The sequence below is a fragment of the Pristiophorus japonicus genome, chromosome 18, assembly GCF_044704955.1.
Source record: "Pristiophorus japonicus isolate sPriJap1 chromosome 18, sPriJap1.hap1, whole genome shotgun sequence".
NCBI lineage: Eukaryota > Metazoa > Chordata > Chondrichthyes > Pristiophoridae > Pristiophorus > Pristiophorus japonicus.
In genome coordinates, this window is record NC_091994.1 from 35,942,706 (window position 1) to 35,956,890 (window position 14,185).

A 14,185-nucleotide genomic window follows, 5' to 3' on the forward strand; every position below is an offset into this window, starting at 1 on the left:
TAAGCCATTTCAGAGGGCAGTTAAGAGTCAACCACATTGCTGTGGCTCTGGAGTCACAAATAGGTACAACCAGATAAGGACATTCGTGTATTGGATAAGTTTTTAACAACAATCCAATAGTAATATTGACCATGAAACTGATACAGCTTTTTATTCCAGATTTATTTAACTGAATTAAAATTCCTCCATGGTGGGATTTGAACTCACATCTCTGGATCATTAGTCCATGCCTCTGGATTACTAGTCCAGTAACATAACCACTATGCTACTGTTCCCTCCTGATTGGTCAGGAAAGGTAGACTAAATTGGCCATTAGTCTTCTGCCCCAAATTTTAATCCATTATGCTCTTGGATTGGAAAGATCCTAATGCAATTTACACTAATATTTCTTGTACTTATTCTGCAGTCTGCTAGAACTAGAGTAAAACCAGATTACACAGTGGATTTAACCAAGATACCATTGATCAGCACCATATCCATATAATTCTTTTACTACTGAATTGGGGGAAATTATGAATAAAAATATAATCAACACCACTTAACATGTAGGGAAAAAAGTTTATAGAACCTCAGTTAGGAGAACAGAATTTTAAAATTGTGAAGTTTGAGTTTATTTTATGGCTAGAAATCAAGTAACGCAGTGTTGTCGTCCAACTTACCTTCTGTGACCCATCACAATCATGCGCAATCTGTCCCCTAAATCCTGCATCTCGTGGATCTGAACGAATGTTCCTATCTGGTAAATCTCACCCAAGCTTTCAACTACGTCAGATTCATTGCTGTAAGTTTACAGAAACAAAAAAAAAAACTTAATTACTACTAATTTCTACATTTTTTTTACTATCTATTCAGGCCTACAAGAAAGCTGCAGCAAAAACTTCAAGATAGTTTGAAAACAAATCATTTGCAATACCCCTATAAAAAGGTAATTTCTCCTCTTTGTTTAAACTTTGATTGCAAGTCAGTTTAATCCAAGGGTCAGAGTCTGAGTAAAGTGGATCTGAATGAACAGGTTTTTTTCTTTCCTGTCCAATATTCTTCCCTCCTCTCCCGAAGTTGTTGACAATCACACAGACATCACCCAGGGGACAACCTTCACGTGACTGGACAGTGAGCGGTAACAAGCTTTCAGCCACTTGGGGGCGGGGGTCGCGGTGGAGCATCATAACCGAGCCCGATTCAGTCCTCATCCAATGTCCATTCATGGAAGACTTCCAGCAGGAATCACTGGAGGGGATCAGGAGTGAAAGGCGATTTCTCCCTAACTAGTCCAAGGCACTAAAGCCACTTATAGCAACTGACTATGCACAGCTGAGGTCAGCTAACTCAGTACAGGACACAGACTAAATGTGGGTTCTTTACGGTCTGCCAGGCTCGGATAAACTTAAGCTTTCAGGGGAGCCAACGCAGCTGAAAAACCCAGGGCTAATTACAATATCTCTTGTAATATTAGGAGAGCTAGTGAGCTAAGTTTAAATAGAGAATAATAGAAGAAGAAGCGTGGAGGACTATTAATTTTAGTTGAAGACGTAGAAGTGTTTGCATAAGATAGACTTCATGACCATGACCAGATAAATTATCTATTCACAAGGCTGACAGTAACTCACTTGTGCCGGCTTTTTGAAAGACCTATCCAATTAGTCCTACTCCTAAACTCTTTACCCATAGGCTTGCAAATTTCAGAATCAGGCTACCAGAAATGCTTTTTGAATATACCTTACTCATATCATCTAATTGTGTTTTCTCCATTACACATTCTGGAAACCAGTGAAGTGCCATGTAGTGTACATACACATAGATGTTCGTACAAACCATCAAGGACCTAAACATTGCTTACTTGTCATCTTTTTTAAGAAATACACCTGCATATGGCTGAGCCAAACGCACTTTTCTTCGAAGGAGTTCCATTAACTTTTTGTTCTTGACCTATAAAAAGGGAGTAAATATTTACATTACTGCGGTCACACATTTTCCTTTAAACTCCAAGCAAGACATGGAGTTTAACCCAAAAGGAGAATAGAAACACACATTTCACATGCTTAGTGCTCAAGATTATTTACCACTTGTCCTCAGGAGGATATATTTACATGTGTGCAGGTTAGTAAGCAGCCTGTGGGGCTCCACAAGTGCTTGGTGCTTTCCAGTAGCTCAACTTTGCAGTCATTATTCGTGTGTGAAACTAGTGTGTTGGCTGGCTATCCCCCCCACAGAAGGAATCATATAATCCTGGATAGTGAGCAAGAGCACACCCTGACACTGGGATGATGAGGGTAGTTAATTCAGCAGAATTGAACTGGTACCTTCTTGGTCTGTATAACTCAGTAGTTCACTGAGCTGTGTATTTATCTGCATAGCTATCTTGAACATTATGCAAAATATTCTAAGCTACATTTTTTTTTTTAAATACAGCTTCACTGTTTTAATTTAGTCAAATCAAATTATTTATATGCCATTGCTTTTCCCTAATTTTGTTGATTTACTTTGGTGCACACAAAGCACAAGAACATTTTATTTTCATCAGCTTTCATTTGTAGTCACAAGGCTCTGGCAAATGTAGGGTAATAATCAGCTCATCGACAAACAGGAACATCCCACTGTCCAACCAAGCAGACTAGCTATCTAACAAACAGCACCAACTGATTTACAAAATATTAGCTGAGTCATCGAGAGCAACAGTCAGGACTGTAGGGAGATTGGCTTATCCTATTCAAGAGTCCCTACATTCTATTCCTGCTCTTTAGGGTCATGGTTATTCTGACAGACTGTTTGTAATCTATTAGTGTAGTATTTTACCAAAACATCTTTGCATCTTTAATTAGTGATATTCGAATTACTCCTGAACATTCAATCCAAAAAAAAGAACGACCTGGATTTATAGAGCATCTTTCACAACCTTGGGACATCCCAAAGCGTTTTACAGCCAATTAATTACTTTTGGAGTGTAGTTACTGTTGTAATGTGGGAAACGCGGCAGCCAATTTGCGCACAGCAAGCTCCCATAAACAGCAATGTAATCATGACCAGATTATCTGATTTTTTTTGTTATGTTGATTGAGGGATAAATATTGGCCAGGACAACTCCCAAATGGCTCGTTAACTACGCATCTGATGCAACTCTGTGCAAGTGTTACTTTGCATTGCATCACACATGCGACAACTTTCTTACTAAACGAGATGCAGCGAATACAATCCCTACCGCTTGTGACAAGTCACGACTGCTGCAGAAAGTGATTAAAGGTGTTCGAAAGTGCGTCCTCTAAAAGTTACGATATTGAAACTTGCATTTAAAAATAATCTTAAAATAAAGTGGATTTTTAAAGTCTCAAATGGAAACCACATTGGGAAGCATCAAATCCTTCAAAACAGTCCAGTATGTAATTCTTATGTCTTCCCTGTTAAATCTAGTCAATTAACTATTCGCATCTAATGTTTTATACAGCGCCTCTCATTGTACAGTCTCCACACAAACAACAATGCCAACTCCTGATAGAATTGAGATTGAAGATACAATCGAAGTGACTCTTTAAAAATTAGTAAAGCCAAAAGAATCCCAGCAGAGACACAGGACAGTTCGGATTTAACTCTACTTGCTAAATTGGCTGCTCGCATTCCCCATTCATGAGCCGGCGTTTACAAGTCTAAACAGCACGTCGCAGGATTCCTACCTCAATTATTTTAATAAATCTGGGGAACACGGGGTTCCTGGTGACTGCGATCAGGGGCACATTGGGGAAAACATCCGGCACGATCATGGGAGAGAGCGCAGTCATGGCAGGGGCCATACCTGCAGCCCCTTCCCCGCCGCCGTCACCTCCGGCCCCGCCTTCCACACCATCATCTCCAGAGTGAACCGAGCCACCACTGCTCTTCTCACTGAAGTCCTGAAAGCTGCGGGTCTGCTGGAATCGGGGACTAGATCGGGATTGCGGGCCGAGGTTGTTGCCATTACCGCAGGCCGCGCTTGTCACCCTGGTTACTGTCCAGCGCCGGCCGTAGTGCTGCAATCCCTCAGCGGCCACCGAATGGAACCGATTTATTAAACAAGCAGCGCCGGTCCGACTGTTGCTACTGACTGGTGTATAGCTGGTGACCGTGGCGAAAGGACGAAATCGAGGCCTGCCTCCGCTAAACCAGCGACACACGGAGCCAAGCCGCATGTAGGCTGACATCTTGAATGTAGACACTTAACTCCCACAATACCTCACGGTGACATCTCACAGGTACTTCCGGGGAGAATCCACACCGCGCCATGATTGGCCAATATTAAACCGTTGCTAGGAGAGATGGTAATCAATTACAGAAAATGCTGGAAATCTCAGCGGGTCAGGCAGCATTAGTGGAGAGAAACGGAGTTAACAATTCGGGTGGATGCTGAGATTTCCAGCGTTTTCTGTTTTTATTTCAGATTCCAGCATCCGCAGTATTTTGATTTTGTGTTGTTGTAGTTGTAATCAATTATGGCTGGTATCGCCTGGAGACACAGATCCTTACTGCGTACGCGTCTGCTCTTCTGATTGGACCAATCTAACGAAAGTGCCCCTTTTTTTAAAGGAGCCCAAATCATAAATAAAGCAAAGAAAACTTAATAAATTAAATAAGAATATTGTCCCTCCGGTGCCCACCTAAAGCGTACCAACGGACAACGCGTGCTCAGGGACGATTAAAGGTGCCTTGGCAAGTCATCATCATAGGCAGTCCCTCGGAATCGAGGAAGACTTGCTTCCACTCTTAGCATGAGTTCTTAGGTGGCTGTACTGTCCAATACGAGAACCACTGTCTCTGTCACAGGTGGGACAGATGGTCGTTGAGGGAAAGGGTGGGCAGGGAGCCTGGTTTGCCGCACGCTACTTCCGCTGCCTGCGCTTGATTTCTGCATGCTCTCGGCGACGATACTCGAGGAGCTCAGCGCCCTCCCAAATGCACTTCCTCCACTTAGGGCGGTCTACAGCCAGGGACTTCCAGGTGTCAGTGGGGATGTCGCACTTTATCAGGGAGGCTTTGAGGGTGTCCTTATAACGTTTCCTCTGCCCGCCTTTGGCTCATTTGCTGTGGACGAGTTCCGAGTAGAGTGCTTGCTTTGGGAGTCTCGTGTCTGGCATGCGAACTATGTGGCCTGCCAGCGGAGCTGATCAAGTGTGGTCAGTGCTTCAATGCTGGGGATGTTGGCCTGGACAAGGACGCTAATGTTTGTGCGTCTGACCTCCCAGGGGATTTGCAGGAACTTGCGGAGACATCACTGGTGGTATTTCTCCAGCGACTTGAGGTGTCTACTGTACATGGTCCACGTCTCTGAGCCATACAGGAGGACGGGTATTACTACAGCCCTGTAGACCATGAGCTTGGTGACAGTTTTGAGGGACTGGTTTTCACACACTCTTTTCCTCAGGCAGCCGAAGGCTGCACTGGCGCACTGAAGGCGGTGTTGGATCTCGTCGTCAGTGCTTGCTCTTGTTTGATAGGAGGCTCCCGAGATAGGGGAAGTGATCCACGTTGTCCAGGGCCATGCCGTGGATCTTGATGCCTGGGGGGCAGTGCTGTGCAGTGAGGACAGGCTGGTGTACCCTGGCCATGGGCCCCCTACTCCCAATCACATCCTGCACGATACTGAATATGCATCAGGTCAAGGTCAGGTCAGGTCTACATCTCAGGTTATTTTCTCATTGATACTATCACGACACTCATTTAATATTTTATTATGTTTCCAAACAATCAAACCGATACCTTGATGAAACCCTGTATGAACAATAAATAACAATGTTTTAATTTTAAAAATCCTTATATTTTGAAACAAAACCAACAATGACAACAATTTTTTTGGAAGACCATCATTTGTCATTTGCATTCCATTTTCTCCATAGAGGCAACTACAAGTATAACATTACATTGGTCTTTTCCTAGATTTTTGTCGGCTAACCTCATCAATGATTTTTGAGAAGTCAAGTCCTCTCAGTACTTCGTTCTCGATGAACATGATTGAAAGACTATTAAGTCAACCTTGTCCCATTTGCTTCCTGACCTCATCCTTGATGCATTTTAGTCTTGAGAAGGACTGCTCACCACTGCAATTTGATACCATCATCGACAGATATATCCGAAGAGCTATTTTAGTGTTAGAAAAGGTTTGGGTGAGAGCGTGTGTATGGAGAAATTGGTACATTCTCAGCTCTGATGACTTAGTTTGTTTGACATAAATTGAGGTTTGAAGCTCTGTTGAGGATGCCACCAAGCTAGGAAACTGAATGAATTCACTTTCAATCATAGGTTCCAGATCTTTGGGATAGGAGCGGGCAAGATTTGCTGTGGCTTGCTTGTTCTCATGAGTCGTGGGAGCAACTAGCTTGGACAGGAATCCAAACTTACAGTTGATTTCCTTGTATGCTTCAAGCCGGTGTTTCAAGGTACAGATCAGTTGATCAATGATGACAAGGAACACTTCAGTTTTGAATTTCTCCTTGGGTGACAGCACAATGCTTTCAACATCTTCATCGTCATAGCCAGATGTGCCTCTGAGTTGAATTGTACTCATTGTGGCCACAAAGGTTAATCTCTAGGTCTTCGAAGTCCTCAAACTCTGTCTGCTGGGTCTTCACAAAATCGACAACGGACTCGAGTAAGGACACCATGATATTCAGGTTCAAGCCGGTCTCTTGAAGCGAGAGATTGGTCAGGTGAAAGTGCTTCAAGACTGTGTTTCAAATATCAATGAGAATAGCTGAATCCAGTTTGCGCAGCTTGTCAAGGATCAACTGAGCTTCATTTTGGCATTCAACTTTCTGTTCCACATTAGTTGCCAGGGATTCCAAAACTTCACATAACCTTTGAGCAGGGCTGACCATTGAGTAGCAGAAAGCTGTTTGACGACAGATAGCCAGACCTAAAGGCTTTAGATTTTCATACAGCAGTCACCAGCAATACGCCAATGCAAAGAGAAAAGTTATACAATGTCCAAAAATCTGATGATCACCGGGCTGCATTTAGCACTGTTTTGCCCCACAAGGTTGAGTGAGTGCGCTGCGCATGATATAAACGTCACATATGGGCATATGATAATTTGGACACCAATGTGTTTCAGGACTATTCGGTAGAATGTAGCAGATGACAAATGTCAGCTGATCTAAGTGTGTGTCATCTGCCATTGAATCAACAGATATTGATTAGAACTTCGCTGATTTCAATTCCCGGATAATCATCTCAAGTACTTTGCCACCCATCAGACTAATCAGTTCTTCACAAGTGGTGGAAGACAAGTATGAAGAATGCCCCTTGCCTCTGTTGGCGAACCACTTGATGTGTTCAGAAAGAAATGCATCGTTGTTTGCGAGAACCTCCAATACACCCAAATAATTACCATTACTTGGAGACCCAACAATTTCGTCTCTGTCTCACAATGAAAGACCTCATTCACAGAGAAACATTATCACGCAGACAGCCCGCTCTTGCACCAGTACTGCCGTTCATTTTAAAACTGGAAGATAATATTTCCATCCACACAACCAGTGCCCGCTTGTCTAGTGCACATTACTACCATGGCTTCTCTATGCTGGTGGCTGTTTTTGTGAGATGAAATCCTCTCAGCTCCATGCTTCCAGTCATTAAACCCATGAGTAAAGTGGCTACTTGTTCACGCTGTGACCTTGCAAGCTAAGCAGTATACTCTACCGTTTGAAGGTGAATAACAGAGCCACGTTCGCTCCACAGGTCCCCCTGTCAGCGGGTGCACACGTGTGTTGAAGGACCTTGAGCAGTATCGGCGACATCCTTCCTTGGCATGAATCATGCCAAAGTTTTGGAAGTTTTTATCACAGTTTCGGTAGTCCTCACTATCTTTTGCAATCTAATGGCTTGCATGTTTTCTGAGATATTGTCTCCCCACAGCCCAATGTCACTCATAAGTTGCGTCTCTTTCAGCTCAGTATGCGCCAGTTGGTTTTCATCTTCTTCAACTTTTTGCACTTGGAGCTCCAACTCGGCCAACTCTGGGTCCGGTGCCACTAGTTGTTTTGTTGTTGAAGTTGACTGCATAGCATCGTCTTGGCCTTCATCTTCATGATCTTGAGTTTTTAGTTGGAAAAGATTATCTAGTTTAAGCAGTTTAGCTACATTTGCTCCTCGCGTAGCTGGTGCTCTTTCCTTTTTTTCGCCCCTGATTTATGTGTAGAATGCATCTAGAGTCTGTTTACATCAAGTTGAGAATAACATGTGCCTGAGCCCTCGCAGCTTTGCTGTGCTCTTCCTATGCCACTTATGTCAATACTGTTTACCCTTACCCTTAATCCAATCCTTAGTGGGCCCCACTCTAGGCCTTGCCCCTGGGTGACTGTCCCCTCATTAATAAAGACCTGCACGTGCTCCTTCTCCAGGGCCACCTGGGGTATGGTTCTACTCTGTTAATTGAAAATAATAAGGAGACCCTGGGTTGCCCCAGTGTTGTCAAACAAAAATGCCTCCTTTTTAGAAGGGTACAACTAATAAAACCCAAATCATAAAAAAGGAAAGGAAACTTAACAATTTAATAATAATGTTTAAGGAGGGATGATTGAAAGTCATCAGTGGTGGGTTTTAAGGAGCATTGTAAAAGAGGTGAGGGAGGTGGAGAGGCAGAGAGGTTTAGGAAGGGCTATCCAGAGCTTTGGGCTTATATAGGTATGTTCTGTACACATAAAGCAGGTCAAATCCAATCTGTCCAATTACCGGCCCATCAGCAAAGTGATGGAAGGTGTCGTTGACAGTGCCATCAAGCGGCACTTACTCATCAATAACCTACTCACCAATGGCCAGTTTGGGTTCCGCCAGGACCACTCGGCTCCATACCTCATTACAGCTTTGGTCTAAACATGGACAAAAGAACTGAATTCTAGAGATAAGATGAGAGTGACAGCCCTGGACATCAAGGCAGCATTTGACGGAGTGTGGCATCAAGGAGCCTGAGTAAAATTGAAGTCAATGGAAATCAGGGGGAAAACTCTCCACTGGCTGGAGTCATATGTAGCACAAAGGATGATGGTTGTGGTGGTTGGAGGTCAATCATCACAGCCCCAGGACATCACAGGGCAATGTCCTCGGCCCAACCATCTTTAGCTGCTTTATCAATGAACTTCCCTCCATCATAAGGTCAGAAGTGTTCAGTGCCATTTGCCACTCCTCAGATAACGAAGCAGTCCATGCCCACATGCAGCAAGACCTGGACGACATTTAGGCTTGGGCTGATAAGTGGCAAGTAACATTCGCGCCACACAAGTGCCAGGCAATGACTATCTCCAACAAGCAAGAATCTAACCACTGCCCCTTGACATTCAATGGCATTACCATTGCTGAATCCCCCACCATCAACATCCTGGGGGGTTACCATTGACCAGAAACTTAACTAGACCAGCCACATAAATACTGTGGCAACAAGAGCGAGTCAGAGGCTGTGTATTCTACGGCGAGTGTCTCACCTCCTGATTCCCCAAAGCCTTTCCAACATCTACAAGGCACAAGTCAGGAGTGTGATGGAATACTTTCCACTTGCCTGGATGAGTGCAGCTCCAACAACACTCAAGAAGCTCTACGCCATCCAGGACAAAGCAGCCCACTTGATTGGCACCCCATTCACCACATTAAACATTCACTCCCTCTACCATGGCACCAGTTGTTGTGGTGCATATAGGTACCAATGACATAGGTAAAAAACGGGATGAGATCCTATGAGGCGAATTTAGGGAGCTAGGAGCTAAATTAAAAAGTAGGACCTCAAAAGTAGTAATCTCAGGATTGCTACCAGTGCCACGTGCTAGTCAGAGTAGGAATTGCAGGATAACTAAGATGAATACGTGGCTTGAGGAGTGGTGCAGAAGGGACTGATTCAAATCCCTGGGGCATTGGAATCGGTTCTGGGGGAGGTGGGACCAGTACAAACCGGACGGTCTGCATCTGGGCAGGAACAGAACCAATGTCCTTGGGGGAGTGTTTGCTAATGCTGTTGGGGAGGAGTTAAACTAATATGGCAGGGGGATGGGAACCTATGCAGGGAGACAGAGGGAAATAAAAAGGAGGCAGAAGCAAAATATAGAAAGGAGAAGAGTAAAAGTGGAGGGCAGAGAAACCCAAGGCAAAAAACAAAAAGGGCCAAAATTCTAAAAGGGCAAAGTGTGTTAAAAAAAACAAGCCTGAAGGCTCTGTGCCTCAATGCGAGGAGTATTCGGAATAAGGTGGATGGATTAACTGCACAGATAGCAGTTAATGGATACGATGTGATTGGCATCATGGAGACATGGCTCCAGGGGGACCAAGGTTGGGAACTCAACGTTCAAGGGTATTCAGCATTTAGGAAGGATAGACAGAAAGGAAAAGGAGGCGGGGTGGCATGGCTGGTTAAAGAGGAAATCAATGCAATTGTAAGGAAGGACATTAGCCTGGATGATGTGGAATCGGTATGGGTGGAGCTGCGGAATTCCAAAGGGCAGAAAACGCTTGTGGGTGTTGTGTATAGACCACCAAATAGTAGTAGTGAGGTTGGGGATAGCATCATACAAGAAATAAGGGATGTGTGCAATAAAGGTACAGCAGTAATCATGGGCGACTTTAATCTACACATTGATTGGGCTAACCTAACTGGTAGCAATGCAGTGGAGGAGGATTTCTTGGAGTGTATTAGGAATGGTTTTCTGGACCAATATGTCGATGAACCAACCAGGGAGCTGGCCATCCTAGACTGGGTGATGTGTAATGAGAAGGGACTAATTAGCAATCTTGTTGTGCGGGGCCCCTTGGGGAATAGTGACCATAATATGGTAGAATTCCTTATTAAGCTGAAGGCCGATAAATCCCCGGGGCCTGATAGTCTGCATCCCAGAGTGCTCAAGGAAGTGGCCCTAGAAATAGTGGATGCATTGGTGATCATTTTCCAACAGTCTATCGACTCTGGATCAGTTCCCATGGACTGGAGGGTAGCTAATGTAACGCCACTTTTTTAAAAAAAGAGGGAGAGAGAAAACGGGTAATTATAGACAGGTGAGCTTGACGTCAGTAGTGGGAAAATGTTGGAATCGATCATGAAGGACGAAATAGCAGTGCATTTGGAAAGCGGTGACAGGATCGGACTAAGTCAGCTTGGATTTATGAAAGGGAAATCATGCTTGATGAATCTTCTGGAATTTTTTGAGGATGTAACTAGCAGAGTGGACAAGGGAGAACCAGTGAATGTGGTGTATTTGGACTTTCAGAAGGCTTTTGACAAGGTCCCGCACAAGAGATTGTTGTGCAAAATCAAAGCACATGGTAATGGGGGTAATATACTGACGTGGATAGGGAACTGGTTGGCAGACAGGAAGCAGAGAGTCGGGATAAACGGGTCCTTTTCAGAATGGCAGGCAATGACTAATGGGGTGCCGCAGGGCTCAGTGCTGGGACCCCAGCTCTTTACAATATACATTAACGATTTGGATGAAGGAATAGAGTGTAATATCACCAAGTTTGCAAATGACACTAAACTGGGTGGCGGTGTGAGCTGTGAGGACGACGCTAAGAGGCTGCAGGGTTAGGTGTTGGACAGGGTTGGACAGGTTAGGTGAGTGGGCAAATGCATGGCAGATGCAGTATAATGTGGATAAATGTGAGGTTATCCATTTTGGGGGCAAAAACACGAAGGCAGAATATTATTTGCATGGCGGCAGACTAGGAAAAGGGGAAGTGCAACGAGACCTGGGTGTCATGGTTCATCAGTCACTGAAAGTGGGCACTCAGGTACAGCAGGCGGTAAAGAAGGCAAATGGTATGTTGGCCTTCATAGCTAGGGGATTTGAATATAGAAGCAGGGAGGTCTTACTGCAGTTGTACAGGGCCTTAGTGAGGCCTCACCTGGAATATTGTGTACAGTTTTGGTCTCCTAGTCTGAGGAAGGACGTTCTTGCTATTGAGGGAGTGCAGCGAAGGTTCACCAGAATGATTCCAGGGATGGCTGGGCTATCATATGAGGAGAGACTGGATCAACTGGGCCTTTATTCACTGGAGTTTAGAAGGATGAGAGGGGATCTCATAGAAACATATAAGATTCTGACGGGACTGGACAGGTTAGATGCGGGAAGAATGTTCCCGATGTTGGGGAAGTCCAGAACCAGGGGACATAGTCTTAGGATAAGGGGTATGCCATTTAGGACTGAGATGAGGAGAAACTTCTTCACTCAGAGAGTTGTTGACCTGTGGAATTCCCTACCGCAGAGAGTTGTTGATGCCAGTTCATTGGATGTATTCAAGAGAGAGTTAGATATGGCCCTTACGGTTAAGGGGATCAAGGGGTATGGAGAGAAAGCAGGAAAGGGGTATTGAAGGAATGATCAGCCATGATCTTATTGAATGGCGGTGCAGGCTCGAAGGGCCGAATGGCCTACTCCTGCACCTATTTTTCTATGTTTCTACTGTGGCTGCAGTTTGTACCATCTGCAAGATGCACTGCAGCAACTTGCCAAAGCTTCTTCAGCAGCACCTCCCAAACTCGTGACCTCTTACCACTTAGAAGGACTAGGGCGCAGGTGCATGGGAACACCACCACCTCCACGTTCTCCTCCAAGTCACACAGCATCCTGACTTGGAAGTATATCACCATTCCTTCATCGTCGCTGGGTCAAAATCCTGGAACTTCCTCCCTAACAGCGCTATAGGAGTACCTCCACCACACAAACTGCAGCGGTTCAAGAAGATGGCTCACCACCATCTTCTCAAGGGCAATTCAGGATGGGCAATAAATTCTGGCCTTGCCAGCAATGCCCACATCCCATGAACGAATAAAAAAAATCGAAAGGCACAACCATCAATGGTCCAGTGAAGAGAGTACCAGTGAAGAGATTCCACAGGATTCCAGAGGAACATAGATTTCTCAGAGTTTTATAGGGCTGGAAAAGGATACAGTGATGAAGAAGGATAAAGCTATGAAGGGATTTGAATATAAGATGCCAATTTTAAATTCGAGGTGTTGGGGAAATGGAAACAAAGGTTAGCAACAACGGGGGTGTTTGGTGAGCAGGACTTGGTGCAAGATAGATTATGGGCAACAGAGTTTTGGATGATCTGAAGTTAATGGATTGTGAAGGATGGGTAGCCAGCCAGGAGAGCTTTGGAATAGTCGTGTCTGAAGGTGACAGTAGTGTGGATGAGGGCTTCAACCACAGAGGTGCTGATGCAGGGGCAGAGACGGACAATGTTATGGTGGTGGAAATAAGCAGTCTTTATGAAGGAGAATATATGAGATCATAAACTCAGCTTCGGGTCAAAATGAGACGCCTTTGTTGGAAACAGTCTAATTCAACCTGAGACAGAGGCCTGGGAGGGAGCTGGAATCAGTGGCAAGCCAATGGACTTCATGATGGAGACCATATTGATCACTTCAGGTCTTCCCAAAGTTTACCTGGAAGAAATTGTGGTACATTTGACACACAGAAGGACTGGACAGGTTGAGAGAGGTGTGGAGAAGTAGAGCTGTGTGTCATCAGTGTACATGTTGAACTGTCCTCAGGTCGACAAGGACAGCATGTAGATGAGGAAAAGGAGGGAGCCAGTAAAGATCCTTGGACGACCCCAGAGGTAATGGTGTGTGGGTGGGAAGAGAAGCCATTGCTGGAGATGCTCTGGTCATGATTGGATAGGTGAGTGAAACCAAGCAAGGGTGGTCCCACTAAGTTAGACACCGAAGGAGAAATGTAATTTTTATTATAATGGAGAAATTTGATACGCCACCAAATTAAAATAAGTTTTTCAGTACCATAACATTTATTTAGCAGTCAATATGCTGTTAAAACCCCACTTACACTGTGGAAGAAAGAATCTATGAATCTATGGCTTATGGAAAAGGGAAGGGTTAAATTCTGTTTTTGCTATGCTTAAAGAAATAATAGGACTAGAAAAATAGCCACGTTTTTTAGCCTTGAAACTTAGAGATGCAATTAAATGACCATCTGGTATTAAAAGGGAGTCTCCTTTTATTCTGCTTATCAGACTGTGAACAGGGAGAAACTATGCAAGGATAGATAGAGTGTGTACCTCCCGAAACAACCTTTGTACTCGCGGGACTAATGAATAAGATTCCTTTTATATTTCTGTATTCAATTTCTGTATAAAGATAGGGACAATTTGCCTGTATGGCAGAGTTTTCTGCCTTGGTACGGTCCAAGCAGGCTCTCCGAGATATGTCGCTTTTTAAAATAAAATTCTC

General features: G+C 44.3%; 1 protein-coding gene across 1 annotated transcript in view; it reads right to left on the bottom strand.

Moving 5' to 3' along the window:
- The window catches only part of lonp1 (lon peptidase 1, mitochondrial), a 45,675-nt gene extending 41,496 nt beyond the window's left edge, over positions 1-4,179 (bottom strand). Inside the window, exons 1-3 of the mRNA XM_070859868.1 lie at positions 3,666-4,179; positions 1,838-1,926; positions 660-779 (exon numbers count right to left, since the gene is read on the bottom strand). Of these exons, the coding sequence (XP_070715969.1) occupies positions 660-779; positions 1,838-1,926; positions 3,666-4,169 (713 nt within the window). The 5' untranslated portion in view covers positions 4,170-4,179. The remainder of the gene's footprint in view (positions 1-659; positions 780-1,837; positions 1,927-3,665) is intronic.
- Between the last annotated feature and the right edge of the window lie 10,006 nt (positions 4,180-14,185).